Below are 11,476 nucleotides of genomic sequence, written 5' to 3' on the forward strand. Positions count from 1 at the left end.
GCGTTTCTTTACTCAGACAGCTGCTAGCTGCTGAGGCTGCCAAGCCCAAGGTTGACAAATAACATGACATAGTCCCGATGTTACCAAACCACACAGCAGGCCATTAATTTAAGTCCACTTTAAGTTCCAAGGTCAGTAGAGCATGGCAGGCTACTAAACAGTGACACAGCTACATGCAGGGTCCAAGCATGCCATAAGCTAGAGACCATTCCCCAAAGCTTCTCCTTATATACAGGAAGCAGATCACATCCCTAAAGCAGCTACTCAGCTGCTCACAGTAGATTTCTCCATGGAGCTGATTACCAGTCTCATCATGGGGAATACTACATCCAGCTGCCCAGCTACTCAACCAGGCCTAGCCAAGTACACACAAAAACACAACCACCACAGGCTGCTTAACACAGAGTAATCAAAAATGATGACTTCCCGGGAGAGGTAATATTTAAGTGGCTATATGAATGAAATAAAGAATTCCTTGTGACAGAGCATCCCCTGGAGAGGGAAGTGCAAAGGGTCTGCAATGGGAATGTGCTTGTTCTGTCTGAGGAACAGCAAAAGCTGTAAAGCTAGGGCAAAATGAATGACAATGAATGGTGAGAAGTGAGGTATAAGCAATAGACTTTGCACTGCACTTTTAAAGCTGCTCTGGTGGTGTAATGGTTAAGGCATTTGGCACTAACCAAAAGGTTGGTGGTTCAAACCTACTAGCCATTCTACAGGAGAAAGATGAGGTAGTCTTCTTCTGTAAAGATTTACAACCTTGAAAATTCAATGGGGGTCACTATGAGTCAGAATCAACTCAATGGCAGTGAGATTGGTTCAGTTTTATCACAATATGTAAATTCTCCAAATTTATCTTTTTTGAGTTTTATTTCATGTATTTATGCTGGCTTTAAAGTGAACATATTTATATTAAAAATAAACAGGATAAAAGCATCTCAGTTTTATATGGATGAACTGTAATCACTGGGGGAAATAACATTACTCTGCTACATCCACACAGACAGAAGAAACAGGAAAATTTTATTTGGTTAAAAACACATTGGTGATGAAAAATCCATTTCATTCAATCTGGAGAATTTCACCATGAGAGATACTGACCTCAGGAGACAGTACAGAATACGCCTGTGGTGGTTTTTCTAGTGAGACCGGTAGGCAAAACTGACCAGTTTTCAATCGTCCATTCTGAAGCATTGGTATCCACTTTTAAATGAAAAGGAAACAATATTAATTTAAATATTTATTACAAAAGAATTACCTGGAAAATCTATTTTAAGAATTTGGTATGAGCCATATATGTCTTGTATCACCAAACACTAAGAGAATTTAATTATATAAGAAATAACAGTAGGCCTTTATAATTCCTCTAAAGAAAAGTTTCCCCAGTGATCAAATTTTATTAAAGAAGATCCCAAAAATATTAAAGTTACTAATCATGTAATTATTAAATCTATAAAACCAAACCCACTGCCATTGAGTCGATTCTGAGTTACAGCAACACCCATTGGATTTCTGAGGTGGTAAATCTTTTACGGAAGTAGCTTGCCCAGTCTCACTTCCACAGAGTGGCTGGTGGATTTCAACCACCAACCTTCTGGTTAGCTGTCAGATACCTTAGGCACTGTGCCACCAGAGCTCTTTATTAAATCTATGAGAGGACCTTACAATGCAAGGAAAAGCTGGTAGTAGAAAAAAGGCCACAAAGTGAACTGACTTAAAACTAGGATATTACTCTCAAAGTAAATACCGAAAGGTCTGACTGGCACAAACAATTAGCATTCAGCTTGTAACCAAATTATGGGCAGTCTGAAGACACCCAGCAGTTTACTACCAAAAAATTACAGCCAAGAAAAACCTATAACAGTTCTACCCTGTAATACATGGTGTCTCCTAAGTTACAAATCAGTAACAGAAATAAAATCAACAACAATAACAACAACAAAAAGTAAATTTTGAAAACAAAACTAAAAAATACGAACATAAATTTATTTTCTTACATTTAGTATGACTCATGTCAAAAAATGTAAAAACAACAATAAAAAATCAATTAGATGCTGATCTTCTCTTTTGGGTAGAGGTTTGATTTTCTGACAAAACATTATAGTATCCTTCACCTTAGGTTTATCTTTGCAATTTGATCATAAAGATGATGATTCTCATAAAATGCTCGAGGGTATTAATTTCTTTTCCAGGGGTCTCTTTTAATCATTTTACATTCAAACCATTCTCTACTGAAGAATCCTTAAACCTATTGTTTTTGTTTTTACATAATCTGCAATGAATTTGCATTATATCTACACTATACTACTGGACACCGAAAAAAGAAAAAAAAATCCTATTGCCATTGGCTCATCAAGACTGCATGGGTTACAGAATAGAACTCGTTCATAAGGTTTTCTTGGCTGTACTCTCAACAGAAGCAGGTCACCAGGCCTTTCTTCTGTAGTACTACAGGGTGGGTTTGAACCACCAATCTCTAGGTTAGTCAAACTGCTTACAATATCTAGGGATTTATACTATTGGATATATATAGTTTATAAGCAGGACAAACACACAAGTGTTAAACATATTAGTTAATAAATTGAGTATATTAATTAATGAATATTTTCTTATTATGATCTTATGATGATGATTCTAAGCAATGCAACTTTATAGCTGTGGAGAAGCAGATGAAAAATACTCAACAAATAATAAATATTGACTATATCTTAAATACCATAATTACTTTTATATAAATTTAAAGTTATTTTTAAGATCAAAGAGCTAAATATTCAATAAATCAGACTTACTGTATATCCAACTGGAGTTTCAAGTGGGGTATTTTGTTTTTGTTGACAACTAACATGATAGAAAGTAAAAAGCAAATGATGATGGTCGGTTAATGTAGCAGGCAGTTTAACCTTGATTTCTTCATGAAAATCAGGAGACCTTCATACAAAAAAAGAAAACAAAAGAGATCAATAAAGGGTCAGAAATTTTTTCAAAACAAATAATCACTGAGTTTGTATATATGAATAAGTTTTAAATTAATTTTCATAGTCATGCTTAATTTCTTCTCTAGTCCAAAGTATTTTTCTTTATTTCCAATCTCTAAGTAACTAAATCCTACTTCCAGATAAGGGAGTAGTCACTGTTTCTGAAACTCTGCTTCTAATTTTCATTAATGGATTGAGTAATTCTACTATTTGAAAATTTATTCATAATCACCACCTTGATGTTGAGATCTTCTCTAGATTAGAAACTGTATAAAACAGGATACTAGGGAGGGCTTTCTATATTTAAGAGCCAATTCTGATACACAATACAAAGAAAATAATAATTTTTTAAAGTGAGTATTTTAAAACCACACCACAGAAATACGTTTTTCTTTTATATAACAGCTTCATATTACAGCTAATTTGCATCATTCTTTGTACAAAAGAAAAGCTGTATCTTTAAATAGCAATATCACATTGGGCTCTCTATGGAATGTCTTATGTCAATTATTGTTTGATTGATAGAGGAATAAAAAATGTTACCAAAACATGAACTAGTGTAGAGACTGAATACTTAAAGGTGGGGGTGGGGGGACAGAGGATGACCACACACTGCATTTCTTCCCAAGTTTAGCAATGCTATTAGTCACTATAAGAATATAACAAATATCATACTTGATGAAACCAATGGTATTTTGATTCTAATATTCATTGAGAGTGGCCCCTAAGTTTATGATATAGACTTAAAAGGGATAGACGCTTAGGATGCACCCTCCATATTCAGTTAGCACTTCATAGAGTTACACTCCATGAAAATGTATTCAAACCATATGGCTCCACTTATCATTAAAGTAAAGGGTATACCACCAATTAGGGGATTTTTCAGATGTTAATAAGTCAAATATGGTTCTAAGTCAAATATCCTTCCATCTTAAATAAGCTTCCAAAAGGGTAATAGTTGTAGCTTTGGTATCAGAGATATAAGTGAAACAAGATTTTTAATAGCAACAATAAAGATAACTAATGCTAGCCATCTGAGATTTTGATGACTTTGGTGAATGAAAGACCCTATACCTCTTTTTACTAATCCCATCAATCACCACTGAATTATGAGAAAGCTGAATTTACTAGCAATGTCAGATGGACTGTCATGTTAACTCCACTACTGCTGAAAGCAACAAAAATAAAGAACTAGCTACAAATTTACATAATTTTAGGAATCACTAAACTCTGTAAATATATTTCCTCGTATTGAGTGTTTTAGTCCATTTCTGTCCAGAATCACATCAAGTGAAAGACTTTGTGTAAAATTAAACATCTATGAGAGTTATTAATTCAATAAGTACTTTTAATTGCCCAACTTTAGGCTAAACATTTTGCAATTTTTGTGGTGGTGTTTAATATGAATATATATAAAAAATAACCCTCAAAATGTTTATAAATTAGTGTTGTTGTTGCCACACCCACACACACATACATACATATATAGTTATGCTATAAAGCAGGAGTTGGCAAACTATAGCCCATTGGCCAAGTCCATCTCACTACCTGTTTCTGTACAGCTTGCAAACTAAGAATAGTTTTCACAGTTTGAAATGGCTGTGAAAATAAATAAATAAATAAAAAGACTATTTCATAACCTGTGAAAATTATATGAAATTTAAATTTAAAGTCCATAAAGATTTATTGGAACATAGCCATGCCCATGCACTTATGTTACTTATTTTCTATAGATGCTTTTACTCTACTACAGTAGAGGGCAGAGCTGAGTAGTTGCAACAAAGACTGTATGGCCCACAAAGCCATATATACTATATGGTCCTCTGAAAGAAAAGTTTGCCAACTCTTGGTATATAGCATATAGTGATTCAAGAACAAAGTTGAAGAGATTAACAAATTAGTCAAATTTGAGATCAGAGAATTGTCTTTGATACATGATGTGGGCCTTAAAGAATGAAGGAGAGTTTAATAAATAGAGGGAAAGGATATCAGCCTAGAAAAAAAGATCAAAGAAAGGTCCAGAAACAGAACAGTACAAGATTGTTTGATAATAATCTAGAAAGAGAATCATCAACATTTAACAGCTTGATGCCTAATAGAGAAAAGAAGAAGGCAGGCAAGGGAGGATGCCTTAAATTTTGAGCCACAGTAACTGGAAAAATGGCAGTGCCATAACAAAGATGAAGATGTCCGATAGGTGAGATAGGCTAGAAAAAAAGGTCAGGAAGAGGTATGAGAGAATTAGAAGGCAGCAGGGCATGCAAATGACTATATCCAGTTAGCCAATGAAAATACATTATCTGTACCTTCGAAGGAGGGTTATGAATGGAAATAAAGAGTTAGGAACAATCCATATAAAAGTAAAAGTTATAGTAGCAACAGGTAAGATTACTTAGGGAGAGTACATATAGAGAAAAGGATAAAGGGAAAAAATTTGTGGAATGCTTACATTCAAAAGAAAAACATACTACAGAAAAAGGAGTGTTCAAAAGAAGGAGAAGGAAACTGAGACAGGATCGTAAAATATAAAAGTGAGAAAGAAGAAAGTTTTAAGGAGGGCTAGGAAAAATCATGCTGTACAAGAGCACTGAAGAAAGACTTTTTTTTTTTAAAGTAGAGGAACTTTAAGCTTCTTTTAGAATAAGAGATCGAGCCAGTGAATTAGGAGAAACGATGAGGTAAGAGAAGAGGTAATGGATCGAGTCACATTCTGGAAGAGGCTGGATGGAATGGTTTGAGAGCCGGGGTAAAAAGAGTCACAGTAGAAGGAAGGAACTGGGCTATACCTTTGAAACGTAAGAAAAGGCAGGTCAGAACAGAGATAATTTTAAGTGAAAGGAAGTTGATAATCTCAAGTGGGATGGTCTCAATCAATAAAGTAGGAATGCTGGAAATAAAGGAAACACAAAAGGAGGAGGAGCGCAAGGAAGGGGAAGAAAAGTTTGAAACAGTACTATTTTCAGAGACAAAGAAAAAACAAGGACAATAAGATCTGCCAAGTGTGTTGAGACCTAAAGGATATAAAATGAATTATTCTAACTCCATCATACAATAAAATAACATCAATTTGTGATGATCTCAATTGGTACAATTTTGTGATTTCTCTAACAGCATTCAATAATCCAAAAAAGAAGAAAGCAGAAACTAAAGGTTATTCTAAGTTAGCAAATGTCCAAATGAAAAGACCCTAAGTCAAAGGATTACTGGCTGCTGACAACATCAAAATTTAAGTGACTAGTGGGTTGAAGATGAGAATAGAGTTAACTACAAAGTTGTCAAAGAAGAATAAAAGGGACAGACAAAAGAATCAGAGGCTAAAATGAAAATTAATAACAATATAATAAAAATGAAAGAATCAGAGAATTAGATAGAAAAGAAGTTTTGTATACCAAGTCATATGTTTGAGATGTCCACAGAGAATGACTGTGCATCAACAGGGTGAAAATTATAACTTTGATGTCAGCTGTCTTGAATTTAGCACATTCAGTGCAGCAAAGCATTTGGTAAACACACTAACTTGAGTGCTAACAATGCCACTGAGAAGTGAGTAACTTTGAAAGAAATATTTGAATTCAGTACCTGTTATGATATACTACGGCTGTATAGGCTTCTTTTGAAAATTCTGAACAGCTAGATTTACCAAAGATTACCTGTAACAAATAACAGCATGTTGAAACTTTGTTGTAATAAATGTTGGATGCTTCATATCTATGTAAGAATTTGTCCAGTTCAATAACTGAGAACAATGGGCAAAATCAGCCCAATGAAGAACACTAGAACCAATGTGCCTTACTGACATTCATTAATAAGCTCAAATGCTTAACTGTAAATTTCTTTTTGATAGACCCATCTGACATTCAAACATTCAAAATAATTTTTTCAATTTTATTTATATCTACGAAGCAAAAAGGAAGATTTCCTTCCTTCTGCTTTTCCTTAAAGAAGGTGAAGAATTCATTGTTAAATCTGGATGTAGCATATCACTTGAAATTCATGCAAATATGATCTTAGAAAAGTAGCAAAAATCTAATATTCAAATTGGTGGCTTCTCTACTACAACAACAGAGTCATTTGGGAAGTCAAATATAATTACTGATAAATGATACAAAAAATCTTATTTTAGCTCAAGTTATATGTCCTTTGCATCCACTGCATCGATAGTGCAACACACTTTATTCTTACACATCTGTATATACCAAAAAATCCACCACATTGAAAAAATACAATACTACTTTTGAAGAAAACCTAAACTTAAAGGTAAAATAATTCAGCCTTATATCTCTGTCTCTTAAATTGTAACAGGAATACTAGAGTTAATTAGGGCAACTGATTTGATAAATGGCTTAATGATGTCAAGTTCACAGCTATGATTCCTATGTGAGGCAGTGAGGCTTGCAATGTTATTTAGACATAGGCTGCACTGTGAAGTCTGGCCAACCACTTCTACATATGCATGAATAGGTATATGGATCTGTCATCACACTTCCATCAACACAACTGGTGAAATAACTCAAAATTTATTCCTTATATAAAGGGAGTAAATGGCATCATCCTTAAATAAAAAGAACATATTTATGCATCTTTTTACAACATTTCAAGCAGGACTTTAAAAATATGCAAAATTACAAATAATTATGACTTCCCTACATATATCTAACTTCATCATTTTGCTCAGAAAGCCTTACTATGTTCTTAGAAAATTTTACTCCAGTGCTAAAATTGGAAGATTTATAATTTTATCATACCAACATCATCTTATCAAAAAATTTTCTTAGGACATATTTGAATAGTCCTTATTTTTAAACAAAAGTAAGCATAAACACACACTATACATATATATACACATATACATATATATATATATATATATACACACAGATATAGACATAGATATAGATATTCATGTTTCATGTTTATACACTCTTTCAAACCAGCCATTCACATAAACATAAAAGCATTATATATTCGTTATAATTAATAATACATAAGTGAAAGAAATACAGTACCTTTTTCTTCCCCCTTTGGGAAGCTATTGCTTTTCACCAAACAACTCATTTATTTATATGATATGAAGGATAAAATGTGGGAAGTGTTCCTTTTTAAACAATCTGACATGTATTTTTAATTATTCAACAACATGGACTGACTTTCAATTATGTGCCAACCACTATGATAGGTGCCAAGATACAAATATGAATAAGACATGGTCCCTGTCCTCCAGGAGCTCACAATCTAGTGGGTGAGATAAAGAAATAAACATGTAATCACAAAGTGATAATGTCCATGAAAGAAGTGAAAAGAGGTTGTGGTAGCATCGAAGAGGGAGTGATCTAACTGACAATGTGGGTGGGTGCAGCTGGGCACGGTAGAGCAGGCAATGTACAAACTAAAGCAATAAGAGTTTATCAGGCAAAGAATAAAATGTATTTTGCACATACTATATTTGTCATAAGCTAAAATTTATATAGCAATTCACATAAAGGGTGACAAAACATCTATTTTCACAATCCAGTATTTTCCAGCAACTATTTTACTACACTCATTCCCTTCAATAGAAATAGAAAGCTATTCAAGAGTGTAAAATGCCAATTCCAAATCTCAAAATAAATTCTATATTTATTCAACAAATATTTATTCAGCATGTGTAGTGCCTAAAGCATTTGACTGCTAACCAGAAGGCTGGAGGTTCAAACCCACCAGCCACTCCTCGGGAGGAAGATTGGGCAGTCTACTTCCATAGTGACACTGCCTCGGAAACCCACGGAAGGGTCGCTATGAGTCGGATCCGACTTGACAGCAGTAAGTTTGGTTTTTTTTAGTTTTCATATGCAATAATCTGAAAATAGCTGCCATAGGAGAATACAAAGATGAATAATTTGTACTCACTGCTGTCATGGAAATCTATAAATGATGAAACTGAGGCAATAGGGAATAAAAAAAATTTTTTTCCAGTAAGTGGAAAATTAGAAGAACTTAATACAAATGACTGCATGGAAGGATTAAATAAGACTCTGTTAAAGATACACCTATTTCTTAGCTCATTTGTATCCCACTAGAGTTCTCAAAGGTTGAACATCTACAACAATGGCTTGCTCTTATTGACCCAACCAACCAACTTCAACCCTAAGGAGACAACTGCACATGTTACTAACTTTAGTTGAGCCAAAAATCTACTTTAACATTTAAATTTATTAGTATCCAACAAATCCTAAGTGATAATTTGAGCAGTCAAGAGTCTCCTCAGTCGACTATTTCTCACTTATATTCCATTGTTCTAAGTCACTTGCAACTCACCACCATACATCTGTTCATGGACTTTCTTCTACTTGAAATGCTTTTCTTCCCCTACCATCCCAACCCACTGCTACTGACATTATAACCACCCTTCAAGTTTCAGCCCAGGTATACCTCCTCCATGTACTACTTGCTTATTACCTCAGCAAGGCATATTCTCTAATCTCTGAACACCTATGCCTTTGAGTCCCTATTTCAATCTTCTAAAAATTAATACATACCTTGATTCTCACATTAACTGCACAATGTATTCCTATAGGGAAATTTGAAAATACTGGTGCCTGGTCTCTACCCTAGAGATTATTATTTAACTGAAGTTGGTTTCAACTTAAGTATTATTATTTTTAAAAGCTCCCCAGGTGAGTCTAAAGTGTGGCCAAAGTTGGTAACTACTGCTATAGCTTCTCAACAAAGATGGGAAGTGTAGTATATATTAAAATGACTGAGGGAACATTTTCAAACTTTAACACAACCTCATATACCACCTATTACCTCCCATCTTCCTTTCCTGGCCCGTCATTCTAAAGGGAATGAGAAGAATCACAACCACAGATGCCAAGAGCAGAAAAAAAAAGTATCTGTACTTCAACAACAACAGCTCTGGTGGTGCAGTGGTTAAAACATTCAGCTCCTAACCAAAAGGTTGGAGGTTCAAAACCACCTGCCACTCCACAGGAGAAAGATGAAGCAATCTGTTTCTGTAAAGTTTAAAGCCTTAGAAATCCTATGGGGCAGTTCTACTCTATCTTATAGGGTTGCTATGAGTTGTAATCAGCTCGAGGGCAGAGGGTTTTGTTTTGTTTTTATACTTCAATAAGGAGCTCTGGTAGCATAGTGCCTAAGGCACTTGACTGCTAACCAGAAGGCTGGCGGTTCAAACCCACTAGCCACTCCTCGGAAGGAAGGTTGGGCAATCCTACTTCCGTAGTGATACTGCCTCGGAAACCCAAGGAGGGGTAGCTGTGAGTCGGGGCCGACTCGACGGCAAACAACAACAACAACAACTTCAATAAAGGTCCCTACATGATTCTGTCTGATTCTTGAAAGCCACTATTTTAGCATTATATGTATTTGTTTTATAGCACCTAAATATAAGTTTTATTCATCTTTGTGTCTTTGGGAAGGCCTAGTATTATATACTAAGTTCTCAAAATATAAGTAAGACTTTAAATACATTCATTATTATCTATCCAGAAAGTGGTACAGTAAGAATTTAGTTCAAAGGACCACATTATTTTCCAGTTTGGCGCTCCCAACCAAAAGACAACAACAAAAAGTCTGTTGAACCTTATATAAGGAATAGAAAAGTAAAGAACATTTCTTACCGGCATGGCATTGCTCGAATCCTCCCCATACATAAACTGGACTTTCACTGTTATATTTCTAGCAGAACCCTGACGATTGGCAAAATTGAGACTCTGAGGGTATATGTAGAGAAGATTTCTGTGAAGGTAATAGTAAAAATGACAGTGAATACACATCTAAAAACACTACATATCACAAAACAGATAAACAAACCAAAAAACCAAACTCTTTGCTGTCAAGTTGATCCTAACTCACAGCCACCCTACTGAATTCCAAGACTGTAATATTTATGAAATTAGACTGCCACATCATTCTCCCATGGAGTGGTTGGTGGGTTCAAACCACCAACCTTTTGGTTAGCAGTTGACTGCTCTAACCAAACATTGAGTTATTAATATCTGCTAGCTACATGCCAGGAAGTTTCATATACAATGTTTTGTTGTATCCTTAGAGCAATCATTCAAATATATCCCAATTTTGCAGGTGAACTGAGACCCAGAAAAGTTAAGTGATTTTCATATACAACTAAGAAATAGGAATTGCTGAAATCTGGTCAGTCTTCAAAATTCATGTTCTTTCCTCTGTAAGAGACTGCTAAAAATTAAATGAGTATGGAGTCAAATATTATCAAGAAGTTAAAAGACAGCTCTAATATTACCTTAGTTCCTCCAGGTAAATGTAAATAGAATAACATTTTACATAAATATGATCAAGGGTTTAAAAAGCATAATAATCTACATTATTGCTCAAAAAAACTATGAAAATATAGCTGTTGTTATTGTTATGTGCCATGAAGTCGAACCCGACTCATAACGACCCCTCCTTGGGTTTCCGAGGCAGTATCACTACGGAAGTAGATTGCCCCATCTTCCTTCTGAGGAGTGGCTGGTGGGTTTGAACTG

At 34.7% G+C, this 11,476-nt stretch overlaps 1 protein-coding gene across 1 annotated transcript in view; it reads right to left on the minus strand.

Moving 5' to 3' along the window:
- Nucleotides 1-11,476, minus strand: part of DOCK7 (dedicator of cytokinesis 7) — a 281,812-nt gene that overhangs the window by 146,604 nt on the left and 123,732 nt on the right. The window contains exons 15-18 of the mRNA XM_007959115.2: nt 10,595-10,712; nt 6,555-6,625; nt 2,790-2,928; nt 1,102-1,203 (exon numbers count right to left, since the gene is read on the minus strand). Coding sequence (XP_007957306.2) covers nt 1,102-1,203; nt 2,790-2,928; nt 6,555-6,625; nt 10,595-10,712 — 430 coding nt within the window. The remainder of the gene's footprint in view (nt 1-1,101; nt 1,204-2,789; nt 2,929-6,554; nt 6,626-10,594; nt 10,713-11,476) is intronic.

The sequence above is a fragment of the Orycteropus afer genome, unplaced genomic scaffold, assembly GCF_000298275.1.
Source record: "Orycteropus afer afer isolate SDZICR_OR568_19922 unplaced genomic scaffold, OryAfe1.0 scaffold00016, whole genome shotgun sequence".
Taxonomy (NCBI): domain Eukaryota; kingdom Metazoa; phylum Chordata; class Mammalia; order Tubulidentata; family Orycteropodidae; genus Orycteropus; species Orycteropus afer.